General features: G+C 39.6%; 1 protein-coding gene across 1 annotated transcript; it reads left to right on the top strand.

The window, feature by feature from the left end:
* Positions 1-213: 213 nt before the first annotated feature.
* Positions 214-23,255, top strand: ecpas (Ecm29 proteasome adaptor and scaffold). Its single transcript, XM_026943113.3, has 49 exons — positions 214-356; positions 1,180-1,310; positions 2,179-2,295; positions 2,483-2,601; positions 3,237-3,383; positions 4,423-4,603; positions 4,915-5,054; positions 5,149-5,227; positions 5,858-5,977; positions 6,157-6,242; positions 6,512-6,587; positions 6,709-6,758; positions 6,838-6,904; positions 7,138-7,260; positions 7,440-7,543; positions 7,660-7,783; positions 7,936-8,016; positions 8,149-8,371; positions 9,262-9,353; positions 9,443-9,577; positions 10,251-10,401; positions 10,932-11,104; positions 11,500-11,601; positions 11,714-11,837; positions 12,021-12,166; positions 12,313-12,367; positions 12,464-12,578; positions 12,886-12,954; positions 13,104-13,221; positions 13,368-13,535; positions 13,706-13,785; positions 13,902-14,007; positions 14,118-14,165; positions 14,329-14,447; positions 14,543-14,693; positions 15,825-15,890; positions 17,648-17,737; positions 17,834-17,900; positions 17,993-18,084; positions 18,197-18,263; positions 18,423-18,611; positions 19,561-19,772; positions 19,981-20,024; positions 20,181-20,373; positions 20,790-20,931; positions 21,138-21,243; positions 21,958-22,046; positions 22,132-22,203; positions 22,403-23,255. Exons 1-49 carry the CDS (start codon positions 335-337, stop codon positions 22,540-22,542), a joined length of 5,511 nt encoding a protein of 1,836 aa, XP_026798914.3. The 5' UTR covers positions 214-334; the 3' UTR covers positions 22,543-23,255.
* The last annotated feature ends 10 nt before the right edge of the window (positions 23,256-23,265 follow it).

Genomic DNA, 23,265 nt, shown 5'->3' with positions numbered 1-23,265 from the left:
GAGGGGAGATAGAGTGAAAGAGAAACAGAAAGAGGAATACACAGAGAGAAAGAGAAATAGAGAGAGAGAGACGGGGAGAGATAGAGTGAAAGAGATAGATAGAGAGAGAGAGGGGGGGGGGAGAGATAGAGTGAGTGAGAGAGAGAGAGAGAGAGAGAGAGATAGAGAGACAGGGGAGAGATAGAATGAAACAGAGAGAGAGAGACAGGGAGAGATAAAGATGGGGGAGAGATACAGTGAAAGAGAGAGATAGAGTGAAACAGAGAGAGAGAGAGAGAGAGAGAGAGAGAGAGACGGGGGAGTGGCCCTCCAGCAGCAGTGACGTCATTTCAACATGGCTGCACAGGACGAGCTAAGTAAGTTTGCCTGCCTTTTCGTCTTTATTTCCTCAAAATTTCGGCCATATTTAATATTTTTTTCTCTCACTGCCTTTCATATCAAGAGCAAAGGACTTTATATTTATTATTAATTGAAATATTGTCATACGGCTGCGCTGTAGAACGGGGAGCTAGCCGACAGCTCAGTGCTTGCTAAAGGCCCAGTGCACAGTCATGGTGCAAAATGAAAGTGGCTTTTTATCTGGTGTGGTGCGTTAGGATTTCCTTTTGTGCACGAAATGCTTTATTAATGTCTTATATTATCTTATTGCTTAGTGTCATTTAAAAGTGAAGTGTGAAATAAGTCGACTGTGTGAACATTGAATGAACCTTAGTCTCTGTGCGTTGGTTTAAGTTTGCTAGCTAGCCGACGTGCTAAACAAATAGCACAATAGCTAGTTATGTCAGTTTTAATTTGCTTGTTTACTTGTTTACTTGTTTGTTCAACTGTAGATTTGTGTTGGGTGATTATAGTGTGAGGTGAGGTATTGTTTAAGCCCTGGCTACAGTTAGATGAAGCTAATTTGTCAGTTTATTTGTATATTAATGCAATATTATGCAATTTGTCATATATTCACATATACATATGCTCTTTGTCAACAAATGCATTTAATAACTATTGCACATCTTTCATAATCAAATCAATTCAGTTCAATGTAGCTTTATTGGCAGTATTGTACATAGTACAAAATCCTCTTTCTGTCATCCTCCTTTCCTCTTCCTCCTCCTCATTTCTCTGCTTTATTTCCTCTCTCTCTCTCTCTCTCTCTCTCGTCCTCTCTCGTCCTGTCGCTGGCTTTAGATCAGCTGGAGCGCGTGTTCCTGCGGCTGGGCCATGCTGACACCGACGAACAGTTGCAAGATGTCATCTCAAAGTTTCTGCCACCTGTTCTCCTCAAGCTGTCCAGTGCTCAAGAGGGTGTTCGCAAAAAAGTGAGTCCACACCGAGGACATTTTTACGCAGCACACCTGAGCCCGCTTGTACCGAACGTCCCAGAGGTGCAAACGTCTATGGTTAAGCTGTAACATCGATAAATTTTGAGCTCTAGCTGCGGCAAAATGGGAGTCACCTGGGGAAAAAAAAAAAAAAAAAAGCAGTGGTGAGAGCAAACGTGAATAAAATTCACCCAATGGAAAAGCAGTTCACTGAAGGGGAAAGGACGTGGAAGAAGATTCTATAACAGTAGTTCTGATTACACTGGTTTTAATACGTTTAATACGTTATAATTTCCCTATTAACAGCTTCCACATGGACTTGTATAGTGGACGCTCCACATTAGCATACTTAATTGTGCATAACTGTTGATATGGTTGAGTTTTACGTAAGACCATGTCTAACATTTGTGGAAGGTGTCTCCAGGGTCAGCGCTTTGTTACAGACAGCGGTAATGTTTATAGCTGCTGTAGTGTAAGCGATGACAATAACTAACATGCTTCATGGACGTTCCACAGCATTAAAAAAAATTTAATGGTTAGCAAATAGTTATGCTGAGGAATAAAACACTTCAGGACGTTCTTACAGGATGCTAATGGCTCTCGGATTCTCACCAGGTTGCATCGCACCGAATTATTTTTCTATAATAGTATGTCTAGGCATGTTTTATTCCTTACATATTACGTGTTGTTTGTTTGATCTGTAGTTAGATTGGGCTTGTATAGCCATATTAGTTGTTATAGTAATGTCTCATGCATGTACTGTGCAGTTGAGCAGGCTGATATACTGTAATTTGCCTCTATTGAGGTCAAATACATTACGGCTGGACGGAATTTATGACCAGTGTTGTGATTATGCTCTGTCCAGGTTATGGAACTACTGGTTCACGTGAATAAACGGATTAAGAGTCGTCCTAAGATTCAGCTGCCCGTGGAGACGCTACTCGTGCAGTACCAGGACCCAGCAGCAGTGTCTTTTGTCACCGTATGTAAACACACATCACATACACACAAATTACACTTTGCTACTCTGCAAGATTGCATTATTAAAATGGATCTTTAAACCTAAATCGCTTCCAGATCTGAGTACGCACGTAAACACGTGTTGTACGAGTCCCATTTCAATTCGCTCCTCAAGTTCTGCATTCATTAAGAAGTGTATGTGTTTGCAGAATTTTACGATAATCTACATAAAGATGGGGTACCCCCGACTGGACGTGGCCAAGCAGTGTGAGCTCGCACCCACTCTGCTCACGGCCATGGAGGGCAAGCCAGAGCCTCAGCAGGACAGGTGAGTCCCAGCTCACGTCATTGAGGAAAGTCAAATGAATTAGTTTGCTTTAGTTTTAGTGCACAACAGCTGCTGTTAGGCATGATCCCAATTTCTACAATTCCAATAAAATTCCTCCTTCAAAATTACTTACCATCTGGTCTATTGACCAGTTATGAGAACTATCAGACAGACACTGTATCAGCAGTAGAGAGAGAAGTTCACCGATTGAAGTATGAATGGGATAGTGGTAATGCTCAAAATGGCGGCTGTGTTACATAAGTCCAGTCTCCAGCATCCAAAAAAAAAAAAATTGGACCAATAAGGTATCTTTTGCCTCAGTTTAAACCCATGCAGCTATTACATTTGTCATGAAGTACTCAAGTACCTATGGCTATCTCAAGTGTTCACATGTGAGATCTTTGTCATGGCAGTTGAAAAAATTTCATTGGATTGAATAAAAAAATATGTAAAATTTGACGCGATACCAAACCAGGACATCCCAAGCTGCTGTGTTGCAAGTTTGCTGATTTCACATGAACACATTTTGGTGCATAAAAAGTCCCTTCAGAAGTATTAAGGTTAGTTTTTGTAGTAAATTGCTAATATTACTGTTTTGTTTTTTTTTGTATTTGTTTTTGTTTTGTTTTTTCCAGCCTGATGCATTTGCTGATTCCCACTCTGTACCACATGAAGTATCCGACAGAGCCTTCGAAAGCATCGCCCTTTGTCCTCACAGAGAAGCCCAAGACTGTTCATCAGCTTCTAGAGTTCATGCTCGACATCCTTCTGATGCCTTATGGGTGGGTGTGTGTGCGTGCGCGCGCGCGCGCGCTTGGTATATCAGTTTGTTCAGATTTTTTAAAAACTGTTGATAAAAGACAAAAATTATGAATTGATCATTTCTTATATGTGGTGCCGTTTGGATCTCCAGACATTTTAAAGGAACTCAATTTGAATAAATGTCATGGTGGCAGTAAGGAGGTAAGATTAGGTACGGTATCAGCAAAATTATTCTTTGCAGTATTTGACATATATATTTTATATATTTATATGCCTGGCTGCGTGGAATGCATTAGTGGAACATTCTGACATTCTGTTATTCTAAAAAATATAAAACATCAAAAATAGTAAGAGTTTTACCAATTAACACGATTAGCTGGTTGAAATATTGACCAAATGTAATGTCTTCATCAGTCATGATAATGATGTTGGAGCATATTAGGTTAATTTCTAAACCGTGAAAATGTCCTGTATGCTGACAGAGTGGAAAGCAGTATTGTGGACAGGCAAAAAAAAAAAATTACAAATTCTAATTCAACTGAATAAAATAATAATTAAAAAATGGGAATTTACTGAAGCAGTCTTTACTAGGAGGTTTGGCTAATTTATTTTTTAAATATTGCTTTTTTTTATTATTATTATTATTTTTTACAGTGGTGAATAAAATAAGTGATTTAAAAGCAGGCTAAAACTATGCTTTACTGTTAATATAAGATGGTTTTCTTCAGGGACAAAAAAAGGCATACATGAACTGACCCAAAACAGTATAACTATATATATATATATATATATATATATATATATATATATATATATATATATATATATATATATATATATAAAATTAGCCAGTGTAGGTTTTATTCCCCTTTAACTGAAAAGCCATTAGTCAGTTACACATGAACCATCTTGTAACAGATGGTAAGAAGCTTAGAGTCCAGGAGTAATTAATTATTTTGATAATAGAAGTAAGTTAGTTCCTAGTACAATAGCTGAAGTCTTTGATTTGGCATTTCTTTTGTCGCTTAATAAGCTTTTAACTTCTGCTTCTTTGAACAGGTTTGTGTTGAATGAGCAGGCAAGCCGTCCCTCTCCGTCCTCCCCACAGGGGGGCTCCGTAGCAGCAGGAGCAGGAGCAGGAGCAGGACAGGGCCTTCCTCAGCCTCCTCCAGGGATGAGCCTGTATGCTGTTAAAAGAGTTATTGGAGAAGCGCAATGGAGTCCTGAACAGCTGGAGCAGGTACATTTTTACCCTAAACTTTGGCCTTTGTGAAAGAAAGCGATAAAGTGTTTATAAATATAAATGCAAATATTTTATCAAAGCATACCTATTTGCATTTATTCAACATGTAACAATGATCAAGGACACTTACCCGTTGTTGGGGACAGTGTACATAGCTGCTGCATTAATGACCAGATGTTACAATTGCATCTATGAAGTAGCTAACCAACTACTCACAGCCAGTTCTCGTGTTAAAACAGGCGTATGGATGACAGAATGGCACACACGCACATCAGAACTAATCTCTATTGTAACTGTTCTTTCTGTAGTGCAAGTTGGGGATTGTAAAGTTCATCGAGGCGCAGCAGGTACCCGAAGTGGAAACAGTTGTCCACCTGGTTGTTGCCTCTAGCGACACCAGGCATAGCGTAGCTACGGCAGCTGACCTGGAACTGAAAAGCAAGCAGAGGTATGGGGTGTCGTTAAAGGACATCAGGTACACATTTCGATTGTATCATCAAAATATTAAACTGTCATGTCGTGTGTACTGTTTTGTGTTACAGCATCATTGATTGGAACAATCCACTTATCATTAACAAAATGTTCAAAGTTTACTTGGGCGATATTCCACTCAAAACAAAGGTATGTCTATAATTTTCTTTGGGAGATCCTGCAAATGTTTTAAGATACATTTTTCCCAACAGCGCGCATGACCCGGAGAACCACATCCTCACGGTGAAGCATGGTGGTGGTAGCATCGTTTAGAGCATTACCCGTGGCCTCTTGGTTGTTTCTGAGACTAATGCCACTAATGGATTTAATGATGCATTGAATGAATAATCTTCAAAAGTTTAGATTATTTTTTTAATTTTTTTTATTTTTTTTATTACCAAACCTCGATTGATCCTTTTCCAGAACCTTGTCCTGGAACAGGTCTCATTATATTGAGATCATGTGACACTTTAATTGCACACAGATCAACTCCATGACTTCTCAGGACAACTGGTTGCACCAGAAGTATATTAGTTTTTTTTTTTTATATATATATATTAACCAAGTTGAATACACACATTAAAATTTTTTAAAAATTTGTAAATAATTTTGCAGACTATGTTGATTTTTCTCTTGATTAAATATTATAAGCTATTTTGTGTAGATGCGTGACATATAAGGTTGTAACACTACAGCATGTAGAAAAGTTCAGTGGTGCTGACTATTTTTTGCAAGTGGCTGTATCATCTATCATTCAGGGTTTTTTTTTTTCCCCCTCAGGGTGCCACAGTGAAGCGGGAACTGAAGCACGAACCAGTCAGCACCAGGGTCAAAATGAAGATTCTGCCTCATCTGCTTCGCTCCAGACTCGCTGCTGAGTGTTTTCCTGCAAACATCCAGGTCAGTGAGAGAGAAAGTGATGGACGGCTAGTTTAAAAAAAAAAAAAAACAATGGGAGAGGTAAAAGGGGTTCAGCAATGCAAATGTGACCAGGCGTTATAATAAATGATGAGAAATAGAAAGGAAGATTGGGCTTTGAGAAGGTTTGTTAAGCTTAATGGTTGCTTTGTGTATTTTAGGTCGTCTATGACGGGCTGTTTGGAGCCAACACCAACAATAAACTCCTGTCTCTCACTTTGCAGTTCGTGCACCATATCTGTGTTGTGTAAGTGTTCTTGTTATAGAGCATGTGCGATTTTAACTGCTTTAGGAAAAGTATCGTAGCAGTCCTTGCAGTGAACAGACTAATGCTAATCAAGATGTACATGTTTTTTTTTTTTTAACTTTAGTTTTTCTGTATGTTCTCTATGCATCATTTTAACTATGCAGTATTATTTTTATTATTTTTATTTTTTGCAACAAAAAAAATAGCACCAGCCACCAAAGTGTTATATAGAATCAGCATTTTGAAAATGAGCGGTTTTCTCTCTGCAGGTGCCCCGATACCAATAAACCATTGGGACTGATGCTGCTAAACGGCCTCACCAAGCTTATCAATGAGTACAAGGAGGTTGAAACAGCTATTCTATGAACTATTCTCACCACTTGAATTTTAACCGACCTCAGTAGTCTCTCAACTTAAGCATAACCATAGAACGAATGAACATAATGATGTTAATTTTGTTTTTCAGGATCCCAAATTGCTGTGTATGGCCTACTCAGCTGTTGGAAAGCTTTCGAGGTAAATTCCGTATTCTCCTTTTTATTCAGAATTTTTTTTCTATTTCAAAAGTGTGCTAACGATATACACTTCTTTCTAGCCGAATGCCGCAGCTCTTCACTAAAGACATAGCCCTGGTCCAGCAGTTCTTTGAGTCCATTTGCAAGGTGAATCCGAATGAATTTTGCATTTGAATTAATTGTTCACTGAGATTGCGGACAGCACTACAAAATAGCCGCACCCCGAATAGCGCTCTATAATTCTGACACAACTCTAAAACCTTTCGGCCCTTTTTTTTTTTTTTTTTTCAAAACCAAAATGGTTTTTAGAATTTCAGTTTAATTTTACACAAATATGACACTATGCAAACTAAATTCTGTCTCTACCTTCGCGTTAACAGGAAGAAGCTGATGTGCGACTGGCTATACAAGAGGCTTTGTCTATGATGGTGGGTGCGTATGTCAACCTGCAGGGGGCTCGCCTTAACCTAATGGAGGCACTGGTGGCTGCATACATAGGAAAGGTTTGTCACATGACTTTATGACCCATGATGGCAATACACGATTGGTTATTTATCTATCTATGGATGTGAATGACTATCAAATTGCATCATTTCAAAACATGCTATAAATAGGGCCCAGAATGTAGCTTTATATAAAAAAAAAGATAGAGATTTGATGTTATTCTACATTTATACCTCAGCCGGAAGTGCAGGTGCGTCAAGTGGCAATGAAGTTTGCCAGCGTGGTGTTTGCACCGGACCATGTTCCCTCCAGATACCTGCTTCTGCTAGCTGCAGGAGATCCGTAAGTCAATATAAAGTCTTATCACTTGTATATTTGCCTTCTACTCCTTCAGAGCTTTTATGTTTTTAATATGACTGTGGTTTGTTTTGTTTTTTTTGTTTTTTTTGTATGCATAGTCGTGAGGAGGTGTCTGGAGAGGCCCGGCGCACTCTCAGGTCTCTCTCGTCTAAGAGTGCAGAGAAAGAAAAATTCAAGCCCATGCCTTCCTTTGCTGAGATGGTCAGCTACATTCAGGAGAAGGTCAGACCATCTGTAATAAAAATTCAGAATAATTACATCTTACATGGGAGTAATGTTGCTGTGGCAAGTTCGTTAAGTTTTTACATCACTACTTAATAAACCCGTTTTGTTGTTTAGTGTATTAATATCCTGTTTATGTTGATGTGTTTTAGGCCACTGAGAGGATGAAGACTCCAGCCAAATACATTGTTGGAACTTCAACACTTCCTTTTAACCCTGCCACGTTTGAAGAGGTGAAAAAATCGATATCTGTCCATTTCTCTCCGAATGCACTGATGATATGAGCCTGACTTTGCAGCAATTTTAATATGAATGAGTGTATGAATAAGTAATGTTTCTTTTTTTCTTTTTTTTTTTTTTTAAAGATCGTTTTATATCTCAGGATGTGTTTGGCTCATAGCGCTGGAGCCACACCTGCTTCGCAGAGTTTGATTGACATGCAGGATGACGCTCCTATTGTTGGCCGGTACGTTCGGTCTTTGCTCGCAAATGAAGCTCCACCCTCTTCCTCTACACCTAAAGGAGGAGAGGCCAATCCGGTTCAGGTCTACATGGATCTGCTGCAACAGCTGCTGTCGGCCGTAGGAGGTAAATAATACGACGATCAGAAATAAAGAAATAAAGATGTCAGCAGTAGGTTTATAACCCAAGCTACTTATGGAAAAACATTACTTCTACCTTTTGAAGAATTCTAAGTTGAAGGGAAATGAGTTCTCACTCTGATTCTCAGCTCATCCACATCAGTCTCTGTCTCGTCACTCACAATATTTAATAATATCAGCCTCATCGTCGTCACTTCGCCTGACGGATTCGTTCAGTCAGTTCTGTTCCCGTTGGCTAAACTTCTTGTTGTTAATGTCTTTTTTTAGCTCATTTCAAACTTTTTTCTGCTGTCGTCTGAACAGAGTGTGTAAGCACTCTTCTGTTTTTTGATGATGATGAGATGGTGCATTAGCATCACTCTGACGTTTTGAAAGCTGGTGTCTGATTACAACCCGAATCGATTATGCTTTCACATAACTATCCAACAATTTGATCAAATCGTGACATTCACCGTGAGAGGAAATCACACTTAACTAGCCAGGTTTTAGACATCTTTAAGCAGACTGACTGTTTCTCAAACTGGTCCCTTACACAACATGATCTTTGCAGGAAGGCAAATTAGGAAAGTAGCCAAAGTAGCCATAATAACACACTTCCATGCTGTTTTGATAAATATATATATATATATATGTTTTCTTAATATAAAGATGTCCAAATACATTACGTATAATATTAGCAGAAAACTCAACTTTCTGCTAACAACTTTTTTTTGGTTTTCCAGCAATCCGGTGGTATTTCCGTGACCGCCACACGTAATTGAACACTGTACAGTGTCGTGTCTAATTATGAGCTTGTTTTCTTCACAATTCCTACATTAATACTGAGTCTAGGTCATATTTTATTAAATAATTGGTTTGTGTGTATTTTCTTTGCAGGTATTCCAGTCATGTATTGCTTGTTAGAGGTGGTATCTGTTTGTCCTCAGAAACTCGCTCCCAGGTTCTCTAACAAAATCGATTGGATAAAAGTGAGTGGCTCATTCATCAGCTTCGTAAAATAATTTCGCTCAATGATGGTATCGATCCAGAATATTGACAGTTAATATCATTGTGTCAGGGTCTGATGAACACCAACAAGGAAGACATGCGGGAGCTAGCTGCTCAGCTCTATGCCGTGGTTGTCTCCACCATGTCTGGCAATGAACTCAAAATCGCTGTACAAAACCTGATCAAGATCACTAAAGACACTCATGTATGTACTTTTAATTTGTTTTGTATGTTCTGTATCTTTTTGATATAAAGCATGTTGTCTTGTAACTCTCTCTCACACACACGCACGCACTTCTGTTTAGCAGGCAAAGGATTTTCAAAAAGGGGCGCTATTACACAAGTCATGCTCCAGTAGCTTTTATGTACATTATTTTTGAGAGGGAGGAAAGTGCCACTAGCAGGATCCGATTAAAGTGCACAGTGTTTGTACTCACAGCGTGCATGAATATGCAAAGTAAACACAACCATGCTGCTAAAAGCCAAACCGCTGCCACAGTTTCAACAAGCTTCAGTTATGTCAAGATCTAAGCACTTCTGCCATGTTGTGGAAATGAGTGCAGGCGAAAAAACAAAACAGTGTTCTCTGTAAGATTGTTGTTTCACACCATAGATAGACACTGCCCTGTAAGTTCTGAATTTGCTTTGTGTCAACTGACTTTCATATAAATTAAAGATATTAAAGGTAGAGGTGTTGACATTGCTTTCGTAGAAGGCAGAGATGAGAGAATTTTACAACAAAAATCCAAGTATATGGTGGTGAATGGGATGACTCAACATTAAAGGATTGTAAAGGATCGTTTCATTGAAAGGTATTGACTGTAAATCTTTTTTGTTGTTCATAAATGTTAATATAGACTGTTCTCTTTTAAACGCAGAGTCCCGAGTCCCAGCACGGTGCCATTTTGGCTTTAGGATACATGGTGGGCAGGTACATGAGCCGGAGACATGGCTTGACTTTGCTTGAGAGGACAAGTGCCACATCCAGAGATGATGAGGAGTTGATCACCATAGCTACCAAAACCATCGGTATGGCCACTGACATGCGAGAAACTGTGCAGGAGCACTGTGTCACACTGATATAGTTCACTAAATTTGTTTCAAGTAGCTCATCATTCAGTGACATTAAAGCCACATTCTGTCATATAAACAAATTTGCAGTCAGTTCTGTTTGAAACTACACCTGAAATGGTTCAAAAAATCATGGTGCATTAAGGGCATTGATTGGCTCTTCTTAAACCTCTGTCTTAACATTATATATTTTCAATATGTGGGGAAAAAAGACATACGTATATATTAAATATTAATATCTATGCCTAATAGTTGAATAGTTTCTGCAATTATTTTTTCCTATCATCCTGTTTTACTTTCAAAGCCTAGCTTATTAGTGTTAATCAATAGAATAGATAATAATGTGTTCAAAGATTAATAGCCTTTGATTATGGCTCCTTAAAGGCTCACAGAAATGCTGATGTGGCCCAGGCAGAATTTGAGTTCGACACCTCTGATGTATAGAGTGCATTTCAGACATGCAGTAAATCTCATATTTTCCTCGGCAGGATCATTTTTGGACAGTGCCACTCCCTTGCTGACAATCGCTGCAGTAACAGCTCTGGGGGAGATCGGGCGTAACGGAGAACTGCTAATACCAAGCGAGGGAGACGGATTCAGCAAACTCAGCCTGGTGGAGAACCTGCTGGCCAGGATAACTTCAGGCAAAGAGAGCGGCAAGGTAACATAGACGGACTTCTTGACGTACACATTTCCTCCATTTTCATGAAGGTAATTTGCTGGAATGACACTGGCATATTGCTGAATTAGTCTGGCATATGCCGGTTTTTTAGATTACTTATTATTTAGCCCTTGCATTACGATTGCAAAGACATCACACACACACACACACACACACACACACACACACACACACACACACACACACACACGCACGCTGATTGTCTCTCGAGCTGATTCATCATAATATGAGACCATCAGAGTTGTTCATCTAATGGTCTCATATTAATGTTCATGTTAAGTGTTTTATAATTAGACGTTCTTTATAACCACAGTCATTTTCGACTGAAATGACTATTAATAAATGATGCATTTTTTTTTCCCCTGTGTGGTCAGATGAAAGAACGTGTAATCCAGACACTAGGATTTCTCCCAGTGGGAGACGAAGAATTCCCACATCAGAAAAAACTCCTGCAAGGCCTCATGGATTCAGTAGAGGTACCGTCATCATGCTTTAAAAGACTTCGTGTGTTGTGTTAAGTGATCAAATAAAAGATTTTTTTTCCATTTGTGTCTCGTTTTCTCATCTCTCTCACTCCGTCTTTCTCAGGCCAAGCAGGTCGAGCTGCAGTTTACTGTCGGTGAGGCCATAACGAGCGCTTCTGTCGGTTCCTGCTCAGGCGCTGCCAGAGATGTCTGGACTTGCACGGAAGACCAGTACTGCCCTCCTGAGAGTGAGTGTGTGTCTGTGTGTGTATGCAGAAGCAAGAGAAAACAGCGTCGTAGGAGTGTGTACTATATATAGTACGCAGCTTTGTTTGAGTGTAGACTAACATCTATATCAGAGGAGTGTATAGATTTTTAGCCACACCTGCAGTGTATTCATAGATTAAAACACTCATCTCTGTCTGTCTCAGATGTGAAGAATAATGATGTCTTGTCCTGGGCATTGAGCGCCATCTTGTCTAAGTACATAGTGAGTCAGAATCCCCACGTGCGCCAGGCTGCCTGCATATGGCTCCTCTCGCTCGTAAAGAAACTGAACCAGCATAAAGAGATTCGGGTAAACACACATCCACAGCCACTACGCAATCTAATATAAACATAGCACGATATGAATTTTATAATATATTCTAATAATCTAATACTGTAACTGAAGCATGTTACTGAAGCTATAATGGTTATATATATATATTTTTTTTGATGTAGTCTCGTTTAAAGGAGATCCAGACAGCCTTCATTTCCATATTGTCTGACCCAGACGGTGAGTTAAGAATTACACTCCCTATAATGAGTCCTGCGTTATTATGAAACTTTCATAACTGAGATAAAGTGTGTGTTCGTTTGTGTGTGTGTGTAGAGCTTAGTCAGGACGTGGCGTCTAAAGGCCTGGGGTTAGTGTACGAACTGGGAGGAGAGCAGGATCAACAGGAACTGGTGTCCACTCTAGTGGAGACTCTTATGACTGGAAAAAGGTATTTCCATTTTACATTTATTAATGATTTCAAGCCCTTTTAATGCATTATACAGAACTTTAGATCAGGTACACTGAGTAAGCGTACATTATTAATACAGTTGTAAAAAGGTTATAAATGCAACCAAATTTTACACGTCAAAAATAATAAAGTATTATTGCTGTCTTGTTTAACATTTATTGAGGTCCTGTCAACAAAACGCATGTCAGCAGCAGCTCTAACACTGTGTGTGTGTGTGTGTGTGTGTGTGTGTGTGTGTGTGTGTGTGTGTGTGTGTGTGTGTGTGTGTGTGTGTGTGTGTGTGTAGAGTCAAACATACTGTATCTGAAGACACTGAGGTCTTTCAAACTGATGCTCTTGGTAAAGCACCTGATGGGTAGGTAATTTGTATCCGCCGGTTTTAGTACAGAACGTTGTTAATGTTTTTCCTTTCATCAACTCATCAACGTTTTTTTGCATTTGTTTACAATTCATGCAAACTTTATTATGTTCAGATAAATAGTTAAAGGCTTTCTTGATTGACAGGCATGGCCTCTCAACCTACAAGGAGCTTTGCTCTCTGGCAAGTGATCTCAACCAACCAGATCTTGTTTACAAATTCATGAACCTGGCCAATCACCATGCCATGTGGAACTCAAGAAAGGTGAACTTCACAAATCTGATACTTCATTGTTTACTTTATCAAGTATTTACTTTCTTAATCACTAATTTGACTACTTACTGCTTCAGATATAGCTCCGAAAGTTATATGTAGTCATTTTTCTCATCATGGTTCCTCTTTTGTTGCAGGGGGCAGCATTTGGGTTTAACATCATTGCAGCTAAAGCTGGAGAGCAGCTTGCTCCGTTTATGTCCCAGTTAGTGCCCCGTCTCTACAGGTACCAGTTTGATCCCAACCTGGGCATCCGGCAGGCCATGACCAGCATCTGGGACGCCCTCGTCACGGACAAAACTATTGTACGATTTTAATCATCCACATTAACCACTCATTTTGCATTCTGTATTGACTCCAATATATAAATATTGATACTTCACCACAAGCCCATGGTAGATATATAATACCACCTTTGCATCATATCATATGTACATAGCCTGCTAGTTATAGATTTGTGTTTTTCTTAATTAAGGTTGATAAATACTTCAAAGAGATACTGCAGGATGTCATTTCCAACCTGACCAGCAATATGTGGAGAGTTCGGGAGTCAAGGTAGCATGCAGCAAGCAATAGCAAATCTCTGGCAGAAAGTATCATAATAAATAAAAACGATTGTTTTTTTTTGCTAATTTAGTAGAGTTTTAAGGTGATAATTCTTTTGCTTGTAGCTGCTTGGCTTTAAATGATCTGATTCGTGGAAGGCCTGCAGATGACTTCATAGAGCACCTGACAGAGATCTGGGAAACACTTTTCCGGGTTTTGGATGATATCAAGGTATCAAGATAGACAGACACATGGTTGTGGTATCCCATAATTATGGATGTTTTGTTTCATTACATCAGTAAACGTCCACTTCTTGACTCCAGTATTTTTGTGTGCTTCAGGAATCGGTCCGAAAAGCAGCAGATTTAACTCTGAAGACCCTCAGTAAGGTAAATAGTCATGTGTGACTTTTTTTCACCAGTAAATACTTGAATGAAAAGTTGTGCAAGTTGTGATTGCATTTGCATAATTTGCATATACTAGCACTCAGATACTACTATTAAGATTACAATTTTTGGAAACCGTAAAGAAAATCGCGTGCGTATTTTGCAGATATGTGTGCGAACATGCGAATCTACAGGTGCGTCGGCTAAAAGAACAGTCGGTGTGCTCCTGCCAATTCTGCTAGACAAAGGCATTGTCAGCAGTGTGGCTGAGGTGCGCACTCTCAGGTAGGAAAGGGTTTCTATACCTTGAAATACAAGTGGTGCATCTGTTTTTGATTGACATTTGTTTTGATAGTCATGCCTGAGTGTGTATGTGTTAGTATCCAGACTCTTGTGAAGATCAGCAAAGCAGCAGGCAGCTGTCTGAAACCGCACGCCCCTCGTCTCATTCCGGCTTTGCTAGAGGCACTGAGTGTACTCGAACCGCAAGTGCTCAACTACCTCAGTCTGAGAGCCACGGAGCAGGAGAAGGTGAGCAGCAGTTACTGTACCTCACAATACTGAATCCTTAAAATGATGTCCTGGGCATCTTATATGGAATGTACTAAGGCAAGGTTCAGACAGGCAACTCATAGTTATGTGAGGTGTTTTTTTTTTTTTTTTTTTTGGGGCCATATTCGATTGGAAAATCAGAAAGATTTCATTCAGTCTGAACAGCGAAAAATCCCCAAAGACAAAATCCACCTTCTTTCTAATTGGATTCAAACCACATTTGTATGTGGTTTAAAATCAGCGTAGGGTCAAAATGAATGAGTTTTAAAATCTATAATATCCAATCAAATAACAAATGTATGTTTTAGAGATGCATCGAGACCAATACTGGTATTGAGTGTCAGTCCAATACTATACGCATAGCCATAAAATATGTTCTGATACCAACATCTGGTACTAGGTGATATGTTGTGACAGCGATCAGGACATATTTCATGGAGGAACTATAGCGTCTTCTATCAATATGAGTAACCTGATAAAAAAAATCTTAATCTCAGTGCAAGAGTTCATTGCACACAGCAGCATCCAGTGCTGCAAACTGTACCTAGGCGAGAGAAAATGTCTACAGGCAACACTAGGGGAGAGAAAATAACAGCTCTTGGCCCGTATGTTGTTCTTGACGATCAGCGACTATCGGTTATTGACAACGAAAGATTCCAACGCAATGAAAACGAAACCATACTTTACTTACAGCTGTACACAATCGCTTTTCTGAATGAAAGAATACCTGCGTTTCTCCACTGCAACCCTACTCAATCCAATGTAACCACTGTAGCTAGCTGATCTTATAAAGAACCTAGTAGCCTAAGTGTGTGAACACTTTTTTCATGGTCACTATGTAAACCGTGGCAACATAAAGAGACCTAAATAAAATGTTTCTGATTGATTAACACTTAGGAGGTTACTCACTTCCTTATTGGTATTGATGAGTACTAGAATACATGTACTCATAGTGAATCTTAAAAAAGAAATGGTATTTATGCATCCCTTAGTATGTTTATATGAGTAATCAGAGAACCAGAGACTTGTATGAAATCAGTGAAGTGAAAATGAAGCGTATTCCCAATGTGAAACCTGAAACTGTTCTCCTCTCCTCTCCTCCTCTCCCAGAGTGCAATGGATACTGCCAGACTGAGTGCAGCAAAGTCCTCACCTATGATGGAGACCATTAACATGGTATGAATTCATAAGGCGTGCGCCAGACTAGCGCTCTGTTGCTGTGCCAAAACGTGCATTATGGCTGCCGGTAAATGGATTTTGCCGGATACACTTCGGGAGCTAAAAGCACTTACAGGGCTTTTCTAATGAGGTCGGGATTACCTGGCCAAAGCTCTCCAAAATTTCCCTTTTGTCTTTCTGATTGTGTGACCATCATTCTAAAAATGTATTATGTGTTGTACTATGTATAATCTAAAATACCTTTTTTTCCACATTTTTTTTACATATATATTTAAATATACAGTTGAAACCAGATATTTACATACATTTCAGGAAAAAAACAAAAACTTTTTTTTCTTTACTGTCAAACATTAAATCAGAGTAAACTTTTTCTGTTTTAGATCAATAAATATTAACATATTTTTTGCATTTGTTAAATGTCAGAATCGAGCGAGGGAGAATTTTTGTATTTTGTTTTATCACTTTCATCAAAGTCAAGTATACATACATTAAGTTTATTGTGTCTTTAAACAAAAAGAAAACTCCAGATGATTCCATTCTGAGCTTAAAAAGCTTCTGATAGGTTAATTGATTCCATTTGAGTTAATTGGTGGCACACCTGTGGATGCATATAAAGGCACACCTCAAACACAGAGCCTCTTTCTTTGACACCGTGGGAAAATCAAGAGAAATCAACCAAGACATCAGGAAAAGAATTGTGGACCTCCACAAGTGTGGCTCATCTTAGGTGCAATTTCCAGATGCCTGAAGGTCCCACGTTCATCCGTTCAGACAATAATACGCAAGTATAAAAAACATGGGAATGTACAACCATCATACCGCTCAGGAAGGAGACGGATTCTGAGTCCCAGAGAGGAAGGTTTTTTTGGTGCGAAATGTGCGAATCAACCCCAGGTCAACAGCAAAAGACCTTGTGAAGATGCTGGCTGAAACTGGTAAGACAGTGTCATTATCCAAACGAGTCCTGTGCCACCATGAGCTAAAAGGTTACTCTGGAAGGAGAAAGCCATTACTTCAAAACCACCATAAAAAAAGTATGGGGGTGGGAGTATAATGTTGTGGGGCTGCTTTGCTGGAGAAGGGACTGGTGCACTTCACAAAATAGATGGCATCATGAGAAAAGAAAATTATGTAGATATATTGAAGCAACATCTGAAGACATCAGCCAGGAAGTTAAAGATTTGGGCGCAAATGGGTCTTCTAAATGGACAATGACCCCAAGCATACCTCCAAATTAGTTACTTAATAAGTGGCTTAAGGACAACAAAGTCAAGGTACTGGAGTGGCCATCACAAAGCCCTGATCTCAATCCCACAGAAAAGTTGTGGGCGGCACTGAAAAGGCGAGTGCGAGCAAAAAGGCCTACAAACCTGACCCAGTTACACCCAGTTTTTTTGAAGTGATATATATATATATATATTTTACAGCTAAACTAGGTATTAGTTTAAATAGATTGATGTCTAACGTGTGCAATTGATTAATATCTGTTTGATTATTGAATTATTTATAATGCAGCACTGTTGGATTCTTGATTCTGATTGGTCAGAAAGGGTTGATTAATTTTCTATTACAGCATCTCTGATAGTAGGCTGCATGATTTATGTTAATGTACTTGTTCTAATACGTTATCGTTTGTATAGTAACAGTACATACACAGGCACTTGTATTAGCATTTTTGGAAGGAGTCTCCAGTGTCGGTGCTTCATGTTGTATTCTTTACTTAATGGCTAAACATGTTTGTTTGTGTATGTTAGTGTCTGCAGCATTTGGATGTGTCCGTGCTAGGCGAGCTGGTTCCTAAACTTTGTGATTTGCTAAAGAGTGGAGTCGGTCTTGGAACCAAGGTAAACGTGTAAACACGGTGTAATGGATGTGTATACATGTCTGTCTATATATGTGTGTGTGTGTTACACACAGTTATATATTTATGTGGTTTACAGGGTGGCTGTGCCAGCGTGATTGTATCATTGACAGTACAGTGTCCTCAAGACCTCACGCCTTACTCAGGTAGCTAATGTAACATCCACACAACACTGTATCTAAACAATTATGTACACATGCCTTCACTAATTTTGTGTGTGTGGCGTTTCTATTTACAGGTAAACTAATGAGTGCACTTCTAAACGGGATCCACGACCGCAGCTCCGTGGTTCAGAAATCCTTCGCCTTCGCTATCGGTCATTTGGTCAGGGTGAGTACGTGCGGTTTATGATGTTCACCATCAGTAATCAGAACGAGGAAACACTGGAACATAAATGCAGTTTTCATGCTTTCAAATGAAAGGTGGTTCTTCTTTTCTGCAGACAGCAAAAGACAGCAGTGTGGAGAAGCTTCTGCAGAAACTCAGCACCTGGTACCTGGAGAAAGAAGGCAAGGTTTAATTTTTTATTTATTTTTTATTTTTTTAAAGAGAAAGTACTTATGTATGTCCTCTCCTAATCACATGTCACATGTTTCCTTTTTTTTTCCCCCACATTTCCTTTTCCTTGTTCCTTGATATTTTTTTTCTCCTCTGTCTCTGTTCCCCAGAGGCCATATACAAGTCATCATGCTGTTTGACAGTCCATGCCATCAGTCACTACAGTCCTGACGTGTTGAAGGCTCACGCCGGCGTGGCTCTGCCACTGGCATTCCTGGGCATGCACCAGCAGCCTGACGAACAAGGCGACGGCGCAGACGCCAACCTGTGGGCCGAGGTCTGGCAGGAACACGTGCCTGGTAAAGAGGGACGGGGATGAATGAGAGGAATGAAATATTCACAGTATTTGTGAATTAATCTCGTCTTGTCTTGATGAGTTTTGAACAGCAGGGCAAAATTCAGAAAAAGTCAAATAATCGCAGTCCATGCCAACCTGTGGACTGATTATATATAAAAATATTTTCAGGGGTCCAAGCACTGCTAGGGTTCTTCTTCTTCTTCTTCCTTGCATACTTGAGTATAAAACCTCTGGTAATTATTGATATAGAGTCTGAACATCAATAATTATCAAAAGCATGTTCAGATTTCTAAACAGTATGGCCACGATATGCCCGTAAATTCTAGTAAGGCGGAGCTTAATTTATTGAGACAGATAAACAGATCCGCGGAAAACTCGAAAGGCATTTTCAAAAGTTTGAGGGCGTGGTCATCCGTAGGGTTGGAGTTCAATTGAAATAACTGCTCCTGCGGAACCATAAATCCAATCGAGCTGCAATTTGGTGTACTGCATTGTTGTATTAATCTGCAACCGGATTTGTAGTGAGGACTCGGTTACTTAAAAACATGGCCGCCATTAGCCAATCAGGTTTCGTCAGGCATATCACAGGGTTAGCATTGAGCTACAGTGCATGTTCATCTTTGGTCTCTTTATTGTTATATGGCGAGAACTGACCGCTGGGGGCACGTTTTGAGGAAGGGTGCTTGGACCCGGCAGATCACCATGATATTTTTAGCACGTTGAGATTTTATTCAAAGTAGTTGTTTATTATTATATTAGTAATGGATATGGCTTTTATTATTGTAATCAGCTTGCTATTTCCAGGTTTTAAAACAGCCATGTTAAAGTACAGTTAGTTTTTCAGAGCAGTGTGAAACCTAGGTTTAAGTAGAATTGAAGTGTTTTAACAAGAGCTAACCCCTTCATCATTCTCTTCTCTTCTCTCCCTCCACCTTTATCAATCGCTGTAGGCAGTTTTGGTGGAATCAGGCTGTATATGACTGAGCTCATAGCAATTACCCAGAGAGCTTTGCAGTCACAGTCCTGGAAGATGAAGGCTCAAGGTGGAGCCGCCATGGCAACCATCGCCAAGCAACAGACAGGCTCGCTTGTGGCACCTCACTTGGGGATGGTGCTAAGTGCATTACTGCAGGCGCTGGCCGGACGCACGTGGGCCGGGAAGGTGAGCACACACACTTTAGAAATGAGCTGACTACAAGTATACAGAACAATCAGGAATGCAAGCTGTATAGCTTTTTTTTTTTATTGTTCAGATTAAAAATGTTGTTTACTTGTTTAACATTATTGGGACATGTATTTTATTACATGTTCTCTGTTCGCAGTAGTTTTTCCGTCTAGTAATTATAACATTTTTTTATCTGTCCTTTCAGGAGGAGCTGTTAAAGGCTGTTGGGTCCGTGGTGTCACAGTGCAGGTTAGTCAGCTAATGATTTCTTCTCCTTTCTTCTCAAACATGTCACAAAGACATACATTTAGACCATCCTTATATGATCTCAAGGCTCTTGATATACTCTGTGTGTGTGTGTGTGTGTGTGTGGGTGTGTGTGTGTGTGTGTGCGCGCACACGCAGTGTGGAGCTGCAGAAGCCTGCAGCAGGTCAGCCAACCTTGCGTCAAGTGTTGGACACAGTGCTTAAGGAATGCAAAAAGGAGAGTCTTGTTTACAAAATGGCCGCCTTGCGCAGCGCAGCAAACATTTTGGAGGCGGCTAAAGAGGATCGTTTTCAGGAAATGGCTGATATCCTGTTCCCGCTCATTAGAAAGGTAAAGTAATTGCAGGGACGATTTTCGGGAACACGTACAGGTAATATAAAGTCAGCACCAGAATTATTGGCACCATTGTAAATTAAAAAAAAAATGAGGGCATTTAGTACTTTGTGCAATCTCTCTGCCAGTGGTGAATCTTCTCTTGTAATGTTTGAGGAGATTGGAGAATACAGAGCGAGGAATCTGAGACAGTCGTCAATCGAGAATCTTTTCAGGTCCTCCAGGGTCCAAGGTTCTTCCTTGTGGACTCTCCTCTTCAGAGCTTCTTTTTTTTTTTTTTTCTTTTTATGCCATTATTTCTGGAGCTGACTGTCTCTCTTTCTTTTTCATTGTCTCTGTGTCTTGTTTGGGTGGTGGACAGCTCTTATGTTAAATTTCATGAAATATTAAAGTTTATTTTTGGTGATCCTCAGAATCAACCTGCAAGCGCCGGTTCACCGAAGCACCACGACGAGGACGACGAGGACGTGAAAGAACGAGAGCTGCGAACCGAAGTTTTGCTGTGCGCCTTTGAGGCACTGGGAAAAGCCTGGCCCAAGAACGTGGAGACACAGAGTAAGAGCGTTTAAGATAAGGCATCCTGAAAACAAAAACAGTATGACCATAGAAATACAGAAACATCCATTTAAATAGATGTCAAATCTTTGCACAGGAGTAAGTGTATGATGGTGTATGATGGTGTATGATGGTGTATGATGGTGTATGATGGTGTATGATGGTGTATGATGGTGTGTGATGGTGTGTGATGGTGTGTGTTGCAGATCGGTACCAGGCAGAAGTGTGTGGGCTAATGTGTGACAGATTGAAACTGAGCACCTGGAGAGTTCAGCTGGGTGTCCTGCAGTGCGTGAAGGCTTTTTATCAGGGGTGAGAAAATGTTTTCATCCAGCACATTCTATATCCATCCAACTTTACTGATTTTGTATCCAACACAGCTGTTATTAGTCATTATATAAACCGTTAAGTCACATGTCATTCATTTCCTGCCCTCAACTTTGGTTACTGTGCTTTAATTGTGAACATTTCTTTTATTAGACATTAATTTGACTAGAATTAGAAATAGAAAAATATTGCTAAAGCCGGTGATTGTGAAGCAGGGGTATGCACGGATGAAGATCTTTTCAGTCTGGAAACACTGACGAAACTGAGCAAAATAAAGTGCACTCTAAATCCATCGTAACTCTTGAAACCTGGTCAGTTAGATTTCCAGGCAATCAAAACGGGACTGGGCAGCACACTGGAGCTTTTTCTTGCATATTAGGCTAGCTAATGACTTTAGATTCAGTGCAACATTTACAAATATTTTGTAAGATGAAAGTTTAGGTTCATGTGTTCATGTTAAACAACTCAGATGGCAGCTAATTTTGGACTTTCAAGGGATATATTTCAGAAATACAAGCATAGAAAAACAGTACACGCATCCAAATACTCACTGAAGTATAAGAATTTACAGAAAAGAATATCTCTACTATAAGAAATGTGTTCCAGACTGTGCAGTGTACTTATTAAAGCCTGAAAAACTTTTACTGTGTTGTATTTTTCTGTATGAAGTCCATATCGTGTTCTCTGGTTTGTGTTCAGATTGCTGCTGTTGGAAAAGGACCATCAGAACTCACAAGTACTGACTGAGCTTCTGACAGAAACCTGCACTTCACTTGCATCTCCACTGGGTAATACAGCTCTTAAATGATGAAATAATTATTAATGAGAGAGACAAGATATTTCAATTTTTTTTTTTTCTTTTAATTTCTCCAGAAAACAGAAGTTACTCATCCATAAGGACAGAGGCCTTGACAATTTTGGAGCTACTCCTGAAAAGGATTGAAGGTAGGCTTCCTACTTTTTTTATTTTTGGTCGCACAGACACACACATCAATAATAAGAGAGCTATAAGTTATGAGTAAATCAGGGGTGGACAAATGATAAAATCCAGTTTTAATGTGCTGTTCAGTCTCAAAAGCAGTAGCTGCATGGAGAACTGATTTTCACTAATATGTTGATATTTCTTTAATGTATTTGTGTGTAGAGAGCGACCAATGGGATTGCCTGTGTGAAAAGAGCCGGCGACAGCTCCAGCGTTCTCTTGCTACGATGGAAACGGACAGCCGTCCTGAACTGAAAGACAAGGCCCAAACGCTGAGAAGAAAAATACAGGGTCTGCCTTAAACAAACCTCCTCTAACACACTCCTCTGAATCATAACACATTAAAATCACTTCTTTTGGCACAGTGGACAATATTCCACATAAGCATATGTTGAGAAAAAAAAAAACAGTAAAACCGCATCCACTCCTGCACTTAAACACATCGCTTCTCGATGTCCTAGACGAACTCGCGGGACATGCTTACATTACCAGTGCCAATCATTTTCAATAACTTTTACTCCTTTGATTGCAGTTGTAACCAGGTCCTAGATGATCCAGAAGTGTGTGTTAAGTTTTCTGTGTTCAAAGCAATTACATAAGTATGAAACAAACATCGAGTGTCAGACTAACGAAACTGCCACTTTAGTGTTTATCTACACTGAACTCGTCCCTCAGTGGGTTGTGCGACTACTGCTTTCTTTCCACTTCAGTAAAGAAACCATCTCCCCACAACCTCCATTAGTGTGATCTTCAAGCAGAATAGAGTGAAAGAAACGATGCCATAAAAAGTTGAAATGTGAAATTAGAGCCCATGTGTGTATATTTAAAGTAGATCTTGTAAAGTTTGCCTTCTAATGTTTGCATGTTAACACAGTGTCCTCTTTGGGGGGGGGAAAGCCAAACAAATGTATTTGCAGAAGAAAAAACTGTCTTTTTTCCAGAGAGGCATGTTCAGTTGGATCCAACATCACCCATGGGAAATTTTGCCCCAAATAAAAAAAAAAAAAAGACAGACTTTGTGAGTT

This window comes from Pangasianodon hypophthalmus, chromosome 28 (genome assembly GCF_027358585.1).
Source record: "Pangasianodon hypophthalmus isolate fPanHyp1 chromosome 28, fPanHyp1.pri, whole genome shotgun sequence".
Lineage (NCBI taxonomy): Eukaryota > Metazoa > Chordata > Actinopteri > Siluriformes > Pangasiidae > Pangasianodon > Pangasianodon hypophthalmus.
This window is presented reverse-complemented; position numbering and strand designations above follow the sequence as displayed.